Source organism: Marmota marmota, unplaced genomic scaffold (genome assembly GCF_001458135.2).
Source record: "Marmota marmota marmota unplaced genomic scaffold, marMar, whole genome shotgun sequence".
In the NCBI taxonomy this organism is placed as follows: domain Eukaryota; kingdom Metazoa; phylum Chordata; class Mammalia; order Rodentia; family Sciuridae; genus Marmota; species Marmota marmota.
In genome coordinates this window covers 12,692,976-12,715,778 of record NW_025999924.1, presented here as the reverse complement: position 1 = coordinate 12,715,778, position 22,803 = coordinate 12,692,976, and the positions used below count along the sequence as shown (strand labels likewise).

General features: G+C 35.8%; 1 protein-coding gene across 1 annotated transcript; it reads left to right on the top strand.

The window, feature by feature from the left end:
* The first annotated feature begins 14,936 nt into the window (after nt 1–14,936).
* On the top strand, nt 14,937–22,593 carry Mrps30 (mitochondrial ribosomal protein S30). Its single transcript, XM_015497325.2, has 5 exons — nt 14,937–15,563; nt 16,725–16,870; nt 17,753–17,858; nt 18,839–19,015; nt 21,353–22,593. The coding sequence occupies exons 1-5, from the start codon at nt 14,981–14,983 to the stop codon at nt 21,640–21,642; spliced, it is 1,302 nt and encodes a 433-aa protein (XP_015352811.1). The 5' UTR covers nt 14,937–14,980; the 3' UTR covers nt 21,643–22,593.
* Nucleotides 22,594–22,803: the final 210 nt, after the last annotated feature.

Sequence of the window (22,803 nt, the reverse complement as noted above, 5' to 3'; positions counted from 1 at the left end):
CTGCCTGTAGTACAGAAGAAAATGATTTATCAGTCATTGGAAGAAACATGAAAATGGACCCTTATCTCACACCATACACAAAAATCATTTTCAGGTGGAATAAAACTAAAATGTGAGAAGAAAAAAAAATCATAAAATTTGGGGAAGATATATCTGTAACTTGAAAGTTGAAAAGCACTTTTCAAACTGGATTTTTAAAATGGGTAAAGCATAAATATGACCACTTATAAGCAAATAAATTTTGTTCATCAAATGATCTAATAAAATAAAAGTCAAGCCATAAATTGGAAAATATATTTGCAAACTGTTAAAAAAAAAGATGAAAAAATCCCAAATAGGCATTTCATAGAAGAGGAAATAGAAATGCATAAGCTTAAAAAACACACTTAAGTTCATTAGTAAGCAGGGAAATGCAATTTAGAACCACAGATTTTACACTTATTACAAAAATAAAAACTTAAAAGGCTGACAACACCAAGTATTGCTAGCAAGCAGAGAAGACTTCTTTGAAAAACAATTGTGGCCCCTCCTAAATGATGATCCTGTCATTACACTTCTAATATGTACCACTGAGACATGTATATTCAAAAAGGATTGTATGAAATAACTGAAGTGAGAAACAATAAAAATATTGACTGGAAGATTAATCTACTGAGGTCTATCCACAGAACACAATAAAATAGTTCTCCCTTATCCATGGGGGGCACATTCCAAGACCTCTAGAGTATGCCTGAAACCATAGATAGAATTCAACACTATATATCCCATGTTTTTCCTATGCCTTGCAGTGCTGTGACACAGTATTGGCTTATCTGTCCATTCATGTTTTGTGCTTCCTTTGGATCACTATTCTTACACCTTGGGCCTATCATTCAGTAAAATAGAGGTTAGTTAGCACCAGCACTATGATACAACAACAACTGATCTACTAACTCAGATTTCTTCCAACTCAGTAGCCAGCAGGTAATGTATACAGTGAAAACACTGGGCAAAGGGATGGTTCCTGTCCCAGACAAGACAGAGTGAGACAGAATGAGATATTATCACTACTCAGAATGACTTGCAATTTAAAAGTTACATATTGTTCAATTCTAGAATGTTCCATCTTTTTTTTTGGGGGGGGGGGTTGTATAGCAATTGTGGATAACTGAAACCATGGAAAGCAAAACTGTGAATAAGGGGAAGACATGGTACTACATAAATATAAACTACAATGAAAAATTCAATATGGATGGATCTCAGAATCTTAAGACTGAATGATTAAACCTATTACAGAAGAAAATAGGTAGCATGATTTTCTTTATAAAAAGTTCAAAAATATGCAAGACTAAATATATTGCTGGAACTGCCTTGAATGGACACATAAGTTGCTTATTTTTCAAACACAGGACTGCCATTCAGGAAGAGATATTCAGGAATATCCACTCATGATAAGACTACACACAAAAGACAAAAGAACAACAAAGTTCAAGATGGTAGCTGCCTCTTTGCAAGAAGGAGGGGTGAGACTGGTGGCACAGTAGAGGAAAAACTCTTCAAAGCATCAGGGGATATTTTCATCTTCTGATCTTGGTGTTGGGTATCTGGCTCTTTATTTTGTTTCATTGCTTAAGGTTCATAAAAATATAATCAATATTATCTTGTATATACTTGATATTAAATCACAATTTTTAGAAGCACTCACTGGTTCCACTTCTGCATCGCAAATCTGTTTCCAGTTTACCCTGTAATTATATTCACTAGCACTACCAATAGCTTTTTCACTCCCAAAATTCATTAAAAGTGTCAGCTTCTCATTTAAGTTCTCTTCAGGGTTCAACACTATTGAGAATTTTCTGATATGCTAGCTACAAACCACACTCTCATGGCCTCTTTTCTTCCTTTAACAATCTTTAGAGAAAGATTTTACTTTACCTCAGGAAAGTTGCTCTAATTAACCAACTCCAAAAGGTCCAAACTACTTTATTCTCATCTACAATACTATCCCAAGGCAATTTCACGTATGTCCTTTATTGACTCCCTCATTCGTATTTCCTGTTTCAAGATCAGAACTTTGTCCTTCCACCAAGATGTTCCACTGGCAATTCAATTTAAGATATCCAAAAATGGACTCATCAGATATTTCACCAAAATATGGTTGTCTTCCCCTTTTGAAAAATAACTCTAACATCCATACAGCTTTCTAAGAAGGATTATTAAGGTTATTCTTAGGAGATGTCTAAATTTTCCTACTTTCCACATACACACTTAGTCGAGTGTACATCCAAAATGTTTCTCCTGGAGATTAATCTCTTCATCGCACTTCAACTAGCCTTGTTCCCAACTCATTGTTTTTCTCTTGAGGATTGCAATATTTTTGTGAGTACTTTCTATACCTCTGATCTGGCTTTTTATTAATTTTCATTGTCATCATAATCTCTCCTCTATGTCACCATTTCTCTTCACATAGTTTTCTAATGGCTGTCCATCTTCTACAGGAACATAAGGAAAATTACATGACATACGAGCCTCTACACACAGATGTAGTCATTAAAATTTCATTAATATTCCAACTTAAATTCCTCAAATTTAATCTTGGGTAAGCAGACTATTAAACTTTGGCTTGCAGCATCAGCATAATTCAGAATTCTACTTTGGAGTTTTAATGTGATCAGATATATTCAGCAACTGATGGTCTATCTGACAAAATAATATGTAATTCATCTATTCAGATTCTGGTGATATTTTAGTTTCTCATTTCTTACAATCTGTATCCAATAAATATAAATTTAAAATTTCAGGGAAGAAAAATACCAATAATAAACTTTTTGTTAACATTTAGTTGCATTTCTTTCTTGAGTCTGTTTGTCATTATGTGCATGTACCATATCATGCACTTATATGGTATTTATCTTGGTTTTTAGGTGCATCTTTATTCAGAATCATTTTACTATTTTATGGATGTTGTTCCAATGATTTTATATGTATTACATACGAAATTCAAATGTATCATAGTTTATATAATCAGTCCCCTATTAGTAGGTTATCTAATTATATAAAATACCATATAAAGACCATACAAAGCATATGTGTATATATAAGATTATACATACAATTAGGATATATATATATATGTACTATATGTATATAATATAGTATTTACTACTTAGAATTGAGCAAGATATATTGCCAGTTATCAAGCAAATTTTACACACACACACACATATCCATCCCTGTTCCCTTTCTCACTTTTTCCTTGAGGTCATTTTCTTTCAGACTATATTAAAAGGTTAATGCCAGTACTAAGAGCCCTGAACTTAAGGACATGTTTCTAGAACTATTCCCCATCTCCTTCCATAATAATTATAGAAAATAGATCCTAAAGGAAGAGGAAGAAGAATCAGAGTGGAGACTCAAATGAAAATGCGAAGGAGAAAGAAAGCAATTCAAAGGGACCAAGTGTCCACCAATTAGGAAGACAGAGAGAAAAAAACTGTTTTTGATGCAGAACCAGGAAGCTGGATTGAAGGGATTCAGACCAACCACTTGTAGTGTAACTGCCTTTTCCTGCAGTCCAGCAGTCCTGGGCACTTTAAATCCTCCTGATTAGAGAATGGGGATTTAGATCTGCTAAAGGGTTAGGTGGTGGGGATTGTGCTACAATTAGTGATCCTCTCTCCCTTGACAAAGCTAAAATTTTCCTGGAAGTGGGGTAGCAACTGACACACTATCACCAATAAAATGTATGTGTGTGTGTGTGTGTGTGTGTGTGGTTTAATTTGAAAATTATACTGAGTCACTCCCTTTGAATTGTGAATATTTCCTCAGGGTTTGAAGTAACAGACATTTTAAAAGGCTGAGCTATAGCAACAAAATACTCTCCGGAAAGGTGGTAGCAATTTATTTTCTCGTTGTGAATATAACACTTTTATGCCTATTTATAAATTATTTGAGACTATTTTAACTACTTGAGTTATTCGAGCAAAAAATATGTTTTAGGCCAACTTATATTGATGTGAATTTGAAATATATATATATATATATATATATAATGAGAGAAAAATCATTGTTTTCCCCCTATGTCATATTGCAGACGAGTTTCCATAAAAGTTGGATTGCTTCACTTGCCAAAGACATTTGATATATCAAATGCAGCCATATGTTCTAAATATAACAGATTACTGCCATGTGCATGACTTAAGGAACTCTGTGTTGTGCAAGTTGAAAGAACATTTGAAATATATGTTCGAATTTCAAATAATTCGTATTTTAGACCTGTTCAAATTTCAATGACAGAGAAATGTGAAAATATATAACCACATATTTGGGGTGTAATCAGTGTGTTGGGACACCTAGACCATATTGAAATATGGTTCCACATATAAAAAAGTACATCTAAATTCACTAGTTTCTCCCTAAGAAGTCCTTACTATGGAGGAAGAAATAGAAACTATGTATAAATACAAAGAATGGGATGTAGAAAAACTCAGCACTCTAATATTTGAGGAAAGATCATATATATATATATATATTTGGCCTCTTGGGGGTGCAATTCTAGACGGTGAGTAGATCAAGTGGATCAATTCTTTTTTCCTTTTTTTTTTTTGAGTCACATCCAGCTCTTTTTATTTTTTATTTTAAAACAGGATCTCCCTAAATTTCTTAGGGCTTTGCTAAACTGCTGAGGTTGGCTTTGAAACTGTGAATCTCCACCCTCAGCCTCCCAAGCCACTGGGATTATAGGCATGCTTCAGTACTTCTCTTGATCTTGTTTTTATTTACAAATTGAAGTCTCATTTATTATGGATACTTTGGTATTAATTTTTATTTAAAAGCTACTTTGATAAAATATTTTATGTTGAGTATTCAGCTTTTTGACATACCCTTAATTATTGCAGTAGAGGAAAGAGAGACCCTCTCTTTATTGCTGGCTTAGTGTGTGTGCCCTGGTCACCCTTTCTTCCCTTGTTGTTTAGATCAGCATGCTCATGTGGCCAATGAAAATGTCAGAAGTCCCTACTGTGTCTTCCAACCAGGTCTTTCTTCTTCTTTTTCATGCTTCTAGATGCTTCCCTCTTTCTTATCTCACTATCACCAAAAGAACTTTGTGGGTTTTTTTGTGTGTGTTTTTTGTTTATTTTGTACTGGGAATTTGGGAATTGAGCCCAAGATCACTTAACCATGGAGAAACATCCCCAACCCTTTTTCTTTTTTATTTTGAAACAAGGTCTCACTAAGTTTCTTAGGGCCTTGCTAAATTGCTGAGTCTGGCTTTGGACTTGCTATCTTCCTGCCTCAGTCTCCCCAATCACTGGGATTACAGGTGTGAGCCATCTATTAAATACATTCTACACCTAGATGTTTTTTTATTAGCCAGTGTAGACAAGATCACAGACAGTCTATATTGCATCAGACTGCCAAATGGTAGTAATATTATTTCTAGGTTCACATGTGTTAAAAATAATCTCTCTAGAGATAAAATCTCTTTTCATCTATTTACTACAAAAAATAGATTCCTCTAGTGCTAGGAAGAAGACAGCTATGAACAAAGAAGACGAGATTCCTACTGTTATAGAATTTACATTATGGGAGATATATAAAGATATGATCAAGAATGGTGACATGTCACACACTTTGGCAAATAAAAGGAAGGAATCATAACAAAAACGAAGGTTACGCCATCAAGACCTAAAAAGGATCTTCAAAAGATACTGTTGTCTGGTCTAGACAAGGTATCAATGAATGAGGTAAATATAAAGTGTCTAATTTGAGCTTCAAATATTATGACATTGAAGGGGCTATAGTCATAGTTCACCTAAGACTCAAGTTCACATAGTTAATATTAGAATTAACTTCACAGTGTGAACTGATAGTTTGAAAGAGCTGCAAGTCTCCCCTGGACTAACCCATAATTCAGATAAGGAATGTGGAGGTGGTATTTCTTGGGCTCTTGTTTCAGGCCCCCAAGACCATCCTTAGATTCTTTGATTTTCCAGGACTCATGGAACTCATAAAAGTTGTTAGAGTCATGTTATGATTTGTTTCATAAAATGATATTTATTAGTATCAATAAAAGAAAAAGGTACCTAAGAGAGTGCATGAGAACACAAATAGTTTTCTAGTTGTCCCTCTCCCATTGGATTATATGGGCAGTACTTAATTTTTCCAGCAATGATATGTGACGATATGTATGAAGTGTTACCAACAAGGGAACTTAGCTGAGATTTGGCATCCAGTGTTTTCACTGGGGTCAGTCCTGTAGGCATGGACTGCTTAACTGACCTCAGTTATCCAGTCTCTAGACCCTCCAAAGGAGAGTCTGATAATGCTTGGGTCAGGGCCCCAAGTAAATAAAGACACTATCATCAATCAGGACATTCTAAGGGTAGGTGGTTATCTCCCAGGAGCCCAAAGGCCAATTTTTATTTTATAATATGCAGGGTTTACATACTTCAATACTTCAAGCCTGGTGTGTTATCCCTTTAATGCACTGTTTTAGTCACCTATTTTTTTATTGCTGTCACCAGAAGATAAAATAATAAAAGAACAATTTAAAGCAGGAAGAGTTACTTGGGTCTCATAGTTTCAGAGGTCTCAGTCCACAGATGGTTAACTCCATTCCTCAGGGTCTGATATAAGGCAGAACATCAAGGTAGAAGAGTGTGACTGAGGAAAGCAACTGGGAACAAGGTACGAGGTACGAGAGAGACCTGGCACCATGTGAGAGAGAGCGCAAGCAAGCATGAACGCCCATGAGTGTGTGCTCCACTCTCACCAAGAATAAAATATATACCCAAAGGCAGGTCCCAGTGATCCACCTCCTATAGTCACACCCTCCCTACCTGCCTACAGTTACCATCCAATTAATTCCTATCAGGACATTAACACACTGATTAGGTTAAAACTCTCATAACCCAATTATTTCAACTATAAACTTTTTTGCATTGTCTCAGACATAAGCTTTAGGGGGACTCTTAATATCTAAACCATAACATGCACAGTCTTTTAATTTAGCATTATAAAAATGACATAAAGAAACCAGAACTGACCTTCCATTCTGTGATTCTTAACATTTCTGCAATGTCTCCCTCCATGGTTATAAATGCCTGAAGCAATTCTGAGCATGGAAATATATGAAGATATAACAACTGTTGGAGAAAAAGCTAGGATGCCTCTTTTATCAAAGAGAAAAGCATTTCACAGCAGAATCCCCTCAGCCTTAATTGGCCAAGATTGGTTCACAAGCCCATTCCTGAGCCAGTATTGAGAAGTGGCTAGAATTATCCTAATTGACCAGACTAATCAAATGATCCACCCGCTACCCCTCCATGGGTTGAGGGGAGTGTCTCCTTTGCAGAGTACATCGAATTATACGCCTTAACACAATTAAGGTTTTTACAGTTAGGAAACAGAGGCTAAGAGTTAGTTTACTGATTTCCAAAAGTTGCTGAAACCAACTATGGTCTTCTAAGGAATTGAGAACTTATAGGACCATCACCTGAATATTTCCTGTCCAAAATTTTTCTATATGTTCCTAATATTTATAACTGAATTATGATGAGCATGAGCAGTAATGGGAGAAAACGAAAAGGTAGAACTTACTTTAATCCTCTATTCCTCAAAGATTTAATTTCCTAAATTTTCAACCATTATATACCCTATAGCAAAATATCTGAAAATCTGTGCTTTTTGGTAATAGAAACAGATGGATTAATGTGCACTCAAAGAGAAAATAGCTTACAGGGCACTTGTGTCTCTTTTAAGTGTTCAACTGAATTAACATGATGAAATTCTAGAAAAATAAAAATATATGTGGGAGGAAAGACAAGTAGGTGGTGTGTGTAATAAGTTAGGAAATTACTTGACAATTGAAAAATTCCCTAGGAGAAAAGGAATCAATGCAAATTGAGAAAGAGGGGGTATTGGGTACTAAAGTTTCCTTAAACACTGGATAGCAAAATAATGCAACATAGAAAAGAAAATTGGTCAAGATGTGAGTTCCATTAATACCGACTGCCTTTAAAGGGGAGATGTAAATCTGTATGGTTTCCATTATGAGATATTTAGTGTAATATAGTGACTCTTTTGCAAATTGCTGACAGAGGAGAATGTGGTCTCAGATATAAAAGGATAAAAGGTAGAATGGATCAAGGAAAATAGAATGACTCTTCCAACACAAGTTCTAGCACCATTAAGCAGTTGGTCAGCTCATGGTTGCTACATATAATAGAAGAGCTGGAAGGAGCATTTTATTTATGTACTCAAAAGATAAATTCAGCTATTCCACTCCTTGGTATATATCTAAAGGATTTAAAATCAGCATACCACAGTGATGTAGCCCCATAAATGTACATAGGACCAAAATTCATAATAGCCAAGCTATAGAGCCAATCTAGATGCCCTTCAACAGATAATTGGTAAAGAAAACAAGGCATACATAAACAATGGAGTGTAACTAAGCCATAAAGAAGAATAAAAAAATATGGCATTTGCTGGTAAACAGATGAAATTGAAGGCTATCCTGCTAAGTGAAATAAAAGCCAAAGGTTGAATGTTTTCTGTGATATGCAAAATCTAATCCAAAATAAGGGGGGCATAAATAAAGAATGGAAGAAAGATCAGGAGAGAAGACAAGGGGAAATAAAGGGAAGGAAGGAGGGTTGGGACAGGGAAAGAGAGTGAAATGAATCTGATCTAATTTTCCTATGCATGTATATGAATACACCACAATGAATGTCACCATCATGTACATCCACAAAACACTAATATAAGAATGAAATTTAACCCCTATCTCTCATCCTGCACAATATCAACTAAAATGGATCAAAGACCTAGGAATTAAACTAGAAACTCTGCAACTGCTAGAAGAAAGTGTATGCCCAACACTCCAGTATGTTGGCACAGGTACCAACTTCCTTTAACAAGACTCCTAAAGTGCAAGAAATAAAATAGAAAATCAATAAGAGGGATGGCATCAAAATAAAAAGCTTTGTCACAACAAAGGAAACAATTAAGAGAGTGAAAAGAGAGCCCAGAGAAGATCTTATCTTCTGTGGGAGAAGATCTTTTTCATCTGCTCCTCAAATAGGGAATGGATATCCAGAATATACAAAGAACTCAACAAAATTTAACACCAAAAAAGAAAAAGAAAACAAATAACCCAATCAATAAATTGGCAAAAGAACTAAAAAGACACTTCTCAAAAGAAGGAAAAATGAAAGGCCAATAAATATCTGATAAAAGGTTCAATACCTCTATCAATTAGGGGAATGTAAACCAAAACTACAGTGAGATTCCCTCTCCAATCAGAGAATGGTAATCAACAAGAAATTCTGGGGAGAATGTAGGGGGAAATGTACATTCTTACATTGTTGGTGTGATTGTAAATTAGTGCAACCACTCTGGAAAGCAGTATGGAGATTTCTCAAAAAGCTAGGAATGGAACCACAATATGACTCAGCTATCCCACTCCTTGGTATATATCTATAGGATTTAAAATCAGCATACTACAATGATGCAGCCCCATCAATATATATAGGACCAAAATTCACAATAGCCAAGCTATGGAGCCAACCTAGGTGCCCTTCAACAGATTAATGGATAAAGAAAATGTGGCATACATAAACAATAGAGTATAACTCAGCCATAAAGAAGAATGAAAGTATGCCATTGGCTAGTAAATGGATAGAATTGGAGACTACCATGTCAAATGAAATAAACCAGTACCAAAAAGTCAAAGGTCAAATGTTTTCTCTGGTACAGGAAGCTAATCTAAAAATGAGGTGTGTGTATCGGGAGGAGGTGGATAGATAGAGAAAGGAAAAAAAGAAAGGAGAGGGAATTCCATCAGAATAGAGGAATTATCAGTAGATAACACAATTAGGGGATTGAAGGGGAGGGTGGGATAAGGAAAGAACAGTGAAATGAATCTGACCAAACTTTCATCTGTACATATATTAATATACCTCAGTGAATCATAACATCATGTACATCCACAAGGCACTAATTTAAAAAAAAGTATAAATTAATTGCAGAAAGATCAATAGAGTAGATGCAAGGGAGGAGGGAGTGCTGGGAACTAATTAGAGCAAATTATATTTCATATTTTGATTATATCAAAATGTATCCTAATTTGCATATAACTAAAAAGAATACACACACATATATATATGGAGAGAGAGAGAGAGAGAGAGAGAGAGAGAGAGAGAGAGAGAAGGGGAGAGAGGCAGCAGACGGGAAATAAAAATAAAACATTAAAAAACATAAAATAAACATAAAACATATAAAACAAAAATAACACATCTCTTTTTATATATACAAAATTTATATATATTATATATTATAAATTATATATAAAGAAAGGCAGAGAAGCAAAAATAAAACAAAAAAAGTTATATTTTTGTCTATTAAAGAACTGTTCAATAATATGATCCTGTTTTTTTTTTCTTTCTTTTTTTTTAACAAAAATCCTTCCTGTTATAGTTTGGACCTAGAACATCCTCCTAAGTCTCCTGTGTAGGGATTTTGGGTAGTGATTGGGTCATGAGAGTTCTGACCTTATCAGTGCATTAACCCATTGATGACTAAATGGACTACTGGGAGGTGGGACCTAGTTGGGGGAAGCCAGTCACTGGGGGCAGGCCCTGGATGGTCTTATCTTCTCTATAGCCTCTTCTTAACACTCTCTTCTCTCTTTTATTCCCAGCTTCCATGAGTGGAGCAGCTTTTTTCTGCTTTTCTCTTTCACCATGATGTTCCGCCTTTCCTCAGGCCGAGAGCCACAGAGCTGGCCCACCATGAACTGAATACTCTGAAACTCTGAACCAAAATAAATCCTTGATACTGTGAGTTGTTCTCATTTTGGTCACAACAACAAAAAGCTAACATAGTCCCCAAATAGAAAAAAAATAAGTATAAGTGTTTATCTCTCTATGTGAGCATATATGTCTTTATACATATAGGCATCTATTTAAAATACCTATAGTTTTGTGATTTTTTTGGAAAGCAATGATTAGTTCTGCTCTTCTGAATCCAAGAATAAGAGAAACAGACTGCAGATAAGTAATGAATCTGATTTTTTCTCACATCACAAAGTGTCTGGAGATAAGCATCCAGGCTAGTACATGACTCAAAGAAGACACAAGTCAGATCTATATGTCTGCTTCACCATTTTTCAGTAAATTGGGCTTTTGTTCTGGTGGTTGGTGGCATTGTACATTTGTGTTTTAGAAAGGAAAAACATGGAGGGCAAAGAATACCTAACAAGAAAGAGCAAAGAACATTTTCTTGTGAGTACAGATTACTTTTTCCAGGAACATTTTTTGGGAGAAACAGAAATTTATTAAGAACCATCTCTGCAATCCCAGAATCCAGGGACAGTGCTCCATACCTATAATAACAGCTGCTTGGGAGACTGAGGCAGGAGAATAGTGAGTTCAAAGCCAGCCTCAGCAACTTAGTGATGCCCTATGCAATTTAGTGAACCCCTGTCTCAAAATAAAAGATAAAAAAGGGGGCTGGAGATGTGGCTCCATGATTAAGCACTCTTGAGTTCAATGCCTGTTATGAAAACAAAAGAAAGAACAAAAGACAGAAAACAAATAATATCAACAACAACAACAAAAACAATATCAAAAGATAAAAAGCAGAAGAAACAAACCACCAAATGAGCTAATCTTCCACGAATCTGACCAGTCACATTCCTATATGTACGGATGAAAACCCAGATGCAGCCAAGGCCTTATATATAGCAGGTGTTTGAAATCCCCTCACAGTGACTCCTTGTGAGTTCAGAGCAAGAACTGGCCCAGTCACATCTGGGATTTACCCATGGTGGCCATCTCACTTTTTGATCTCAGGACCTTTTCCACCTTAATAATGAGAAAGGACTCCAGAAGCTCATTGCTTCAATGGGTTATGGAGACTGACATTTACTTGTTTAGAAAATAAAATTTATAGGATAGTTCAATGGTCTTTTAACATCTGAATATCTGTAATAACTTTTTGGTTTTTAAAGACTCATCATAACTACACTCAAGGAATTCAATTCCTTTTCTTTCAACTCAGAATGATTGGTGTCAAAGGGATTGTAGCACTTTGCAGACATAATGATGCTATAACAAAATGCTGTGTTCCCTAAGACACTATTATAAAACATGGTATTAACACCTAGGGAGTTGACTGGGAGGAAAGATTCATCATAATCTCCCCATAAGGCCCTCTTCAGATTTCTGCTTAGCAACCCTCACAGAATTGCTGGTCAAAGACACTGGGAGGGACTCACATGTGTGTCACAAGTTTCTCATCTGCAGACCACATTTTCGGTTCATAGATGAATTCCTGAGGTGAAATCTGTCAGCTACTTTTAAGACTTCTCTTATTTCTCCCAGAAGGTAAACTATGCCAAAATTCACCAGGCAACCTCCACTGCAGTTATTAATGCTTCAGCCTTTCTATCACACTAAAACTGTCTTAGAAGCAGTGTTAATGTACTGCATCACCATTTTTATTTTGCAACTGAAGCCTTTTTCCTACAACAATCCTTCTTTAACTTCATTTAAATTCATATCTTCCATCATCTTTTAAAATACTTATTAAGACTTCATCCTCTGACAGTGGCTTTGGAAAGTTTTCCATAATCTCTGAAGATGCTATAAGCCATCACTGCTTGAAAATGCAGTCTTCAGGTTGGGAAGAGGGAGTCTATCATTCTTGCTCCCTGGAATTCTTATGCTGGTAAATTTGTCCAGCCTATTATCTGTCAGGGTCCTATTATTTAAATGCTGCATTGGAATCTGGCTCTGATGGTCATCAGTTGTGTGACCTTGGCCACTTAAACTCACTCTCCAGAGATTTCTAAGTAAGGCAAGAGGGGCAGGGGCTGAGTGATTTGATTAATCAATATTCTCATAAACTATGTTAGCTTCCCATCACTGACAAGATACCTGAGATAATCAACTTAAAAAAGAAGCAATTTTAATTTTAGCTCAGTTTCAGTCTCTGGTTGGTTGGCTCTGTTGCTTTTAGGCCTGTAGCAAGGTGGTAGATCATAGCAGATGTACTTAGCAGAGGAAATTAGCTCAACTCATGGCAGTCAGAAAGCAGAAACAAAGGGTGGGGTGGGGAATGGGGCCAGGGGCCAATATCCAATAGCCCCTTCAAGGGGACACTCCCAATGACATAACTTCCTTCTACTAGGTCCCACCACCTCCAAAAAGGATCTCTCCAAGGACCAAGACTTTTTTAGGGAACATTTCAGATCCAAGATATAACATAAACTTAAATAACATTATTGTAAGTGACCAATATACTTACTAGAAATAACAAAACTTTACTCAAAAACGATATTTGATTTCTTGGTGATATACCTAAAGTGAGGTAAAAAAAAAAAAAAAACATACTCTGGGGCTCGGGCTGTGGCTCAGTGGCAGAGCGCTTGCCTAACATGTATGAGGCACTGGGTTCGATTTTCAGCACTACATGTAAATAAGTAAAGGTCCATCTACAGTTTAAGAAAAAAAAAAAAAAAAAAAGGTATATATATATATATATATATATTAAAAACAATACACTGCGCACAAACACACACACTCTCCATCGCACACACAGACAAATCTGTATCCCTCTATCTTTGTTTCTTTTAACAACAAAATGTTTGATTTTCAATATATTCAAGAATTACTGCAATAAGAATCAACATGCTAGGGCTTGCCTTGCACGTGTGAGGCACTGGGTTCCATCCTAAGCACCACATAAAAATAAGGAGACCCTAATGGTTATACAAAATACATGTATGATGATGTGAGGGGAAAAAAAAAAGAAATGTGTCACATTAGATTAGTAGAGAGAGGTGATGAGAGGGGAGGGTGGGGGAAGGGGGCATAGGAAGGGCAGAAGAATAAAATAGACACTAGTATTGCTGTATAACCAATGTGATTCTGCAACCTGTACACTTGAAAAAATGAGAAATTATATCCCATTTGATTCAAATGTATGATATGTCAAGATCATTGTATTATCATGAGCAACTAATAAAAAAAAAGACCCCAAATACCACCTAATTAAAACAACAACAACAAAAAAAACATACTGTCCCTCTACAACTACAAAAAAAATTAAAAATAAAAAGAATCAACATGCTAACTCTTAATTATAGAAGAATGAGCCAATAAATAAAATAGATTATCTGAAATAAACTTAGATTGGGATTATTTTTCTTCATATACTGGGCATCCATTTGGCACAGATAATGATTGGTTGCCAAACAATAAAAATATAGCAGTCCCTTCTTTAAGGAGGTTACAGATTAGTGGGAATGGACTTTTGCTGAAGTAATGCATTTTAATACAAAGCAAAATTTAAACGCAGTTCTTTAGTAGTTTATTTCCATTATTTCCCCCAGATAAATCCAAGTAAAATACATCTCCCCCTTTAAAAAAAGCATATAATTAAATTATATTAGCACAGAGAAATATATGGAGTTACTTTACCGAAGTTTAGTAATGGTTACACATGAGTGATGTTTGCCTAATTTTTAAAAATTCAGCATGTATATCCAAAGGCAAACGTACTTTCAAAAATTAAGTTACTATTCCTAAAGCAAAACAAAAGAAGTGGTGTGGGATACATTAATGAAACTAGGAAATTTAGCTAAGAGTTTAGAGTTTCCGTGCATAATGTTCATAAATGGTTATGGCAAGAACGTTGTCCAGGCCCTAAAAGCAACCTAGCGGGCAGCACCCCCTTTTTTAAGGTTTCATTCCTTCCAGTCAGAATTGCAGAAACCCAGGCATAGGCAGGTTCTTTCACTCCAAGCACTCAAAACCGCGATAAACTTGGTAGGAGCAGCTGATTGGCTACAGAACAAATGACGCAACGTATCCCAACACCACTCAGAATCAGAGTAAGCCTAGCTCAGATTGCGTTTTCTGATTGGTCCCTACGGCAAGAGTGCAGGGACAACTGCTGAAGTTGACCTCTGGTTCCGGAATCGAGGGCGAAGATGGCGGCGTCCCGGTGCTGGAGGTTTGTGCCTCGCGGTCGGGGGCCGTCATTGCACACCGCTGCCGAGACTAACTCCACGGCCACGGGAACGATCAGCCCAGATGTGTTGGCGACCTCCGTTGCGCGGTACCCGCCGATTGTGGCCTCCTTGACCGCCAAGAGCAAGGCGGCACGGCAGCGGCGGGTGGAACGCTGGCAGGCAGCGGTGCACGCGGCCAAGTCGGTGGACGAAAAGCTGCGAATCCTTACGAAGATGCAGTTCAAAAAGTACGTGGTTTACCCGCAGACCTTCGCCTTGAACGCCGATCGCTGGTACCAAGGCTTCACCAAGACTGTGTTCCTGTCGGGTCTGCCGCCTGCGTCCCCGGAGGCCGAGCCGGCGCCCGCGCTGGACCTGGCTGCCCTGCGCTCTGCCGCGTGCGACTGCCTCCTGCAGGAACATTTCTACTTGCGGCGCAGGCGGCGGGCGCCCCTCTTCCAGGAGCAGGAGGCTATCGCTTCGCCCTTCTTGGATCAGCTGGTGGCGACCCTCACGGGATTGCTCAGCCCGCTCAATCCCGTCCTGGCTACAGCCGCTCTTGGTGAGCTTCGGGACCCTCACCGCGTATGCGGCTTCCCTCTCTGTGTGATCCTTTTCCCCTGGCCCTAATAGCTTAAGCTCTTCGGGAGTCAAATTCTTGACTCTGCTTTGTCCAGCTAAATGAAGAGCTGTGGTTAAGAAAAGAGCCTCCTAGGGAGCAGTACAGACCTGGGTTGCTTTTGGCTCTTAAAAAATCGGTGGGACAATAATATGTGAATTCATTAATATCTTTTACCATGTTTTTTTCTTATTTCAAGTTGAGAATTATGGTAATAGTGCTTCTTCATTAGCATTGTGGCGATTAAGTGATATATTAAGTAGAATACCTAACCTTCAGTATTTATTGTGTGCCAGGCCTAATTTCAAATTTTATGTGTGCCAGCTAATCCTCTCAATAACCATTTACAGGAGGTAGCATGATTGCCTGATTTTATAAATTTTATAATAAATTTTATAAATGAAAAACAAAATGGCACGCAGAAGCTAATCAAGACTCTATACTTGGTAGATTTAGAGGTAAAGATTCGGACCCAGCAAATAATTTAACAGCTTCTTTCTAACTGTTCATATAGACATGAAAAATAATTAGCGTATCTTAAAAATAACTGTTCCAGTACATTCATTTTACATATATCACCTAGTGGGTGTCTTAGTGTTGGTAGCATTAATGTTGTTATAGGCATGTGCTCAACTGATTTTTGTAGTGTGCAATATTTCCCTTTCTCAGTTGGGAAGGAAATGGTATTAAGGGGAACTTTGGTGAACTTTGAGATTGGTGGCTTACTAAACTTTCTTTGTCAAGACTCAGATACCTCTTATACAAAATAGAAATGATTGTAACTGTAGGTACCTTTTTCAGTAATTGTGAAGATTGAATTATTGAACCATTTTAATTTCTGGTGACTGATATTCCTGTTGGTCTTATTTTATATGTATTCTTAGCTAATTATTTTCTTTGGTTACAGGGTTTAGTGTAATGTTGGCACAAGTAGATGTTTGAGTGCTGTATTTAAGCCACAATAAATTGTCACATAATCCCAACTCTTTAACTTTTGATATATTTTTAATTAGATGATCATCCTTAAGTTGTCAATTGCTAGTTAGTATTCTATTAGATTTATCTGATTAATCAGATGAGAAAATTTTGGATATCTTTTAACAGATCATAAGCGGCTCGTTCATTTTTACTGGGTGCGTGGTGAAGAAATTATTTCTTCTGGTCATCGGAAAGGTCGAGTTGATGCTTTGCGATACCAAATAGATGATAAACCACACAATCAGATTCGAATATCCAAGCAACTCCCAGAGGTAAGGGTTTATGGCATATGTATTTATTAACATCTGATGTAGGAAATGTAGGCAGATCAAGTGATGGGCTTACTAAAATGAAATATTTTGGTTTGATCTCTTGCCATTCATGTTTCCTTTGTAAACCACTCATCTGAAAATCATTTTTAGTTTTTCCCTCTGGTATGATATATTCTTCAGAGGCCAAATAATCATTTCAAGTGAGGTTAAGTTTTCATGATTGTTCAGACCTTTTCCTTTTCTTTATATCAATATGCTATAATAGTTTATGATTGTAATTTACACATATTAGTCTGATTTTTAGTTGTGAACTGGGTCATTTTCCGTATTTGCAGTTCTTTTAAAAGAAAGTCACTGCATTTTGAGTGCTTTTTGTGCTGCCATGTCAGGTTGGCATACTTTTTCTGTAAAGGTCCAAATTGTAAATATTTTAGGCTGTTCAGGCCTTAAGTCTCTGTTGGAACTATTTGGCTCTCATCTTATGGTGTAAAAGCAGCCATATACGATGTATCAGTGAATGTGTACGGCTGTGTTCCAGTAAAACTTTATTTGTAAAATCAGGGGGCTGGGTAGATTTAGCCCATCCCTAGATGGTGGTACACATTGAGTATTTCTAATATGAAAATCTGAAATGCTTAAAAATCTGAAATTCAGAGCATGTCATATTTTTTGGAGTAGGGGTGCTCAACCTGTAAAGTCTTCCAAAGAACTCTGATATCTGAAATGCTTCTGGTCTCTAGCACTTTAAGATACTTTGATGATACATATGATTAGATCATTTTGCAAAGAACATCTCATTTAAAAATTTTGGATCTAATAAGAATGTATATAAAATAGATACTGTTGTTGTTGTGAATTCATTCTTTTATTTTTTTCTTTAAGTTTGTGCCATTGGATTATTCTGTTCCTGTAGAAATCCCTGTTATGAAATGTAAACCAGACAAGCTTCCATTATTCAAACGGCAATATGAAAACAACATATTTATTGGTAAGTTTCTTTTTTATATATTGTACCATAAATATGTTCAAAGTGTGCTGTATAACTTTGGAGCACTAGCTATAAAAATAATTCTTGATGACTGAGAGCTTCTCTTTGTGCATGAGCAGTATAATTTATAATCTCAAGTTATTGCAACATGCAAGAAAATTAGAAAGAAATTCTTTCAGCACATTATTTGAAATTTCACTTACAGTATTTAACTTTAAAATTATACTTACTAGGTTTTGTTGATTTATTGTATGGGAAAAGTAATTTGCTTTTTCAAAAGCAAAAATGTTTAGAACTGGACTTGGGATTCAGAAATTAACAAGGCCTCTTGTCTGCCCACATGCAACTTATTTTCATATTTTTTATTCCTTCATTAATTCCTAGTTGACTTGAGGAAGATTTTAAGCAAGCTTTATACTTTTCCTCCAGACCTATTTTATCAGTCCCTTTTCAGTCATTGTAGTCTTAGGGAATGACCCAAGGGGGACATTTTTAAAAAGACATTACCAATGAAATCAAGAATGTTAGTTCATGAAATATTATTCATTTTTTTTTTTACTTATACTTGTAGTATAAAAGTGGTTTTATTAGTAAAATACACATTCTTTAATTATTACATTAAATAATCAAGGAAGTTTTAAATTCATAAAATGTATCCTGTGGTAAATATGACAAGTAAAGTGTAACAGAGCTCCTAATGACAACCAAGACATTTGAGAAATTGAAATAATAGAGAATTTTCAATAACTTTTACATATATTGTTGTAGCTTACTCTGATCATAGTGGACTTTATGAGAAAAATCATACTTTTAAGTGAGATTTAATTTTATTATAGTCAATAAAATGAATGAATTAACATTCTCATTTATGTAATTTTGAGAACAGATTACTGAAGACATGCTTGAACTGAATACTAAAATGTGTGCTTCAGATATTCCACAGGATCAGTTCATGTGAATGTTTTTGTTTTGTTCTTCAGGCTCAAAAACAGCAGATCCATGCTGTTATGGCCACACCCAGTTTCATCTGTTACCTGACAGATTAAATAGAGAATGGCTTTTGAAACGAAACCGTGCTGACCAGATAGAAGTTATTTTTAGAGCTAATGCTATTGCAAGCCTTTTTGCTTGGACTGGAGCACAAGCAGTGTATCAAGGTAAAACTAAATAGATGACATTATTGTTCTTTGAAGGTTATCTATGACATTGTAAGAATGTAATTATTTAGGTTGCTTTCTTTGGTTAAAATGAAGATATCTTAACAGTTTGAAAATTATTATGTTGACACCAAATAGAATTGGTTTTAAACCCATAATTAAATATTTTACATTTCTAATTGGAAGAGACATTTGAATAGTTATTTTGATTTTTTTTTTGTTTTTACTTTGACTGCCTCCTGTGTGAATATATTTTTTCCCAATGGTTTTCATAACCATTTTAAGTAAGATTTGCTATTACCACTGAACTACTTCCCCAGTCCTTTTTTATTTTTATTTTGAGACAAGGTCTTGCTAAATTGCTGAGGCTGGCCTCCAGCTTATGATCCTCCTGTCTAAACCTCCTGGATCCCCCGGATTATACACATGGACCACCATGCCTGGCTTATTGTTAACTCTTATAAGTCAACTTTTTGTAGTTCCTAACAGTTTTCTGAAGGTAGAAGAGGAAATGATTTGAAGGATTAAATGTTTAGATTAAATTATGGCTATCCTATTTCATTTCTTTAAAGGCTATGTCCAGAATTTGGATCAGGAGATTGTTCATTCATTCAGTAAATGATCAGTGGTTTCATTTGCCAGACACTGTTGGCTTTGGGGATACTGTGTTGAATAAAAGACAGATCTTGCTCTCCTGGAGTATAGTGGGAGGGGAAAAGATAATAAGCATGTACTATTTTCAGAGAATGGAACAAATATACTATTATAAAGGGTAGAATAATTTATGGGGGTGGATGTAAATGAAGTATGAGGCAAAATCCATATTGCTGGAATCATTAAGGGGTGATCTCTAAAAAATGGTTTGAACAGAGACATGCATGGTGAGGAGTTATCTATGCATAATGGGGAAAGACACTTCCTGATAAAAGGAATGGCAGGTAAAAAGTCTGAGGTAGGAACAAGCTTGAGGTATTTAAGGAACAATATGAAGGTTGATGAAAGAAGAGCTGGGGAGAGTGATGAGGAATGAGAGGAATCTGGAGGCTATATCATGTAGACTGTTTATTTATTCATGAGTTCTGAGATTGAACCCAGGGCCTCTTGCCTTCTAAGCAAAAGCTCCACCGTTGAGCTACAAACCTCACCCTCATAACACTTTTATTGTGAAACCTGAAGTAATATAATTATCCAGGAGGAATTTTCGTATCTTTGATTTTTGTTTTGTTTTGTTTTGCCTTATGGTATTAAAAGATTGAATTCAGGGGTGCTTTACCACTGAGCTACATCCTCAGCCCTTTTTTTTATTTTGAGACAGCATCTTGCTCAGTTGCTGATTCTGGTCTCCAACTTGGAATCCTCCTCCATCAGCCTTCTGAGTCACTGGGATTATACACATGTACCACCACGCCTAGCTTCTGGGAGGAATTTTGATATAGATCTGCTAAAGACTAGGCTTACCTTTTACTGTGTGTGTGTATGTGTGTGTGCGCTCGCGCACATATATGCACTGAATGGAGAAGGTGAGAGGGGTAGACAGAATCAGAAAAATGTGAGAGGAACTTTGTTGGAGGTGTTAGAATGGCCCTCTTTATTCATGAAAAAAAGTTTGTTTTACGTTAGATTTAATTTCATACTTTAACAATATTTATTGGCTGTCTCCATTAAAGATGCTATAAAATATGTGTGAAGTAAAGTTGTTGCTTGGCCTTGGCAGATGAATTTTTTAAAAAGCCAGAAAATTTGAGTGGTAAAGGTATTAAGGCATCCTGGAGCCTTATGACATAAGACGCTAGGCTAAATGATAGCAACTCATAAAACCAGTTTGGAAATATATAAAGGAATACAATGAATTTAGCTAAGGATATGTTGAACTGCAGAAAGACAATTTTATCTGAAGGGGTGTGTGTGTGGCGCACGCACATGTGCACACATGGATTTGTCAAAATAAATGGCCAGTATGGTTATTGGGTAGTAGATGTTCCTGGTTTTGGGAAGTTTGAATGTATTTGCTGAAATCAGTGAGGAATAAAAGTACTTCTAGATGTAGGATGGATATGCATACACAGAGCTTAGTGAACTTTAATTAGATGAAATAAAGTTGGAATCTAAAGACTGATAATGAAAAAAAATGCATCATGAATTTGGGAATACTAGCTAGAAGGGAGGAAATAAACGTTGATGCAGAAATTGACTATAGGATTGAGATGAAGAAGACAGGGAAACTTTGGATCTTCAGGTAAAATATTTAGGATGTAGGTGTTTGCTACTCTTTAATGTGTGTTTTATTTTGGTGAAATGTATTATGTGTGTAAATTTCAGCATTACTTTCTTCTACAGGATTCTGGAGTGAAGCAGATGTTACTCGACCATTTGTCTCCCAGGGCGTAATCACAGATGGAAAATATTTTTCATTTTTCTGCTACCAGTTAAATACTTTGGCATTGACTGCACAAGCTGATCAGAATAACCCTCGTAAAAATATTTGTTGGGGGACACAAAGTAAGCCTCTTTATGAGACAGTCGAGGATAATGAGGTGAAAGGTTTTAATGATGATGTCTTACTTCAGATAGTTCACTTTCTACTGAATAAACCAAAAGAAGAAAAATCACACTTGTTGGAAAAGTAGGAGAAATATTTCATTTAGGACTTTCAAAGTATTTAAATTTCATCAAAGGAACAACAAAAGGATTTTAAGTGTGCCACTTATAACTGTCAGATGTTAAATGTATTAATTTTTGAGACGTGTGTTTCTTATGTTAACCTGTGATTAGATCTCATTCTATTCAAATTCATTACTGAAAGATTTTAATTTTGAATACAGTTGATTTAAAGTAATTTTGTTTACATCCTACTTACTGAAATATTAATTTGGTTTTCTTTAATACCTTGAGAATCCCTATTTGAGTGTGATTTTAAAAGTAATATGGCAATATTTTAAATATTTGAGAATCTATGTATCATACTTATCTTTGCTGTTTTGGTTTTTATTTTTGTTATCATTGGTACAAAGTTTCAGAGCCTTACTTAGACCCCTTCAAAATATGTGCAGTCCATTTCACATATTGTAAACTAATGCTTTATTCTTAATCTTGGTTTGAACAGGAAAGAAAAATAGAAAAGTATTAATAGTATACTTCACTGAGAGAGTCTTATGTTTTAGTCAACACCCAACCTTTGCCTAATGGCTAAACATAAGTGATATTTTCATTGGAAGGAAAAATGAGATCGCCAACTTTGACCTTCACTGGCTTGCTAGTCTACTTCACACGCCCAGAATCATAGAAGTAGGCATTCAGTAGATGTGAATGGATGTCAGTAAATTAGTCTTTCTAGTTTCTAGTTTGAGATCTGGCATATGTTATTTATTTATATCTTTCACATCTCAGTAAAGCTTAAGGTTTTCATTACGTAGATATCTACATAGTTCTTATTTATGCCTAAATTTTTATGTTATTGTGAATGTATTTGTTCTTTTCAATTATATTTTTATAGCTTCTAAAAATGGCTGATGTTGGTTGCTGTATAATTTTGTAAAAGGCCAATTTAGTTAGCTTATTAAATCAGTGTTTTCAGCTCACTTTCATGAGGTATTTGTGTCCAGTCTATTTTGCATTCTCCTGAAATTACATATTAGCATGCATAACCATTAACTCCCTGTAGCATAATTCATTGGACAGTTTCTATCCATACATACATTGCATCTTAAATCCAATGGCAATTCCATTACACAGTTATAGAAATAAATCATAACTTTCTTTAAAAAATTTAAAAAGCCAATACATAACCT

Coding starts and splice junctions, on each gene's coding strand:
- Mrps30 (XM_015497325.2), top strand. CDS start 14,981: ATGGCGGCGTCCCGGTGCTGGAGGTTTGTGCCTCGCGGTCGGGGGCCG. Junction 15,564..16,724: donor CCTGGCTACAGCCGCTCTTG/GTGAGCTTCGGG, acceptor ATCTTTTAACAG/ATCATAAGCGGCTCGTTCAT. Junction 19,016..21,352: donor AGCACAAGCAGTGTATCAAG/GTAAAACTAAAT, acceptor TTTCTTCTACAG/GATTCTGGAGTGAAGCAGAT.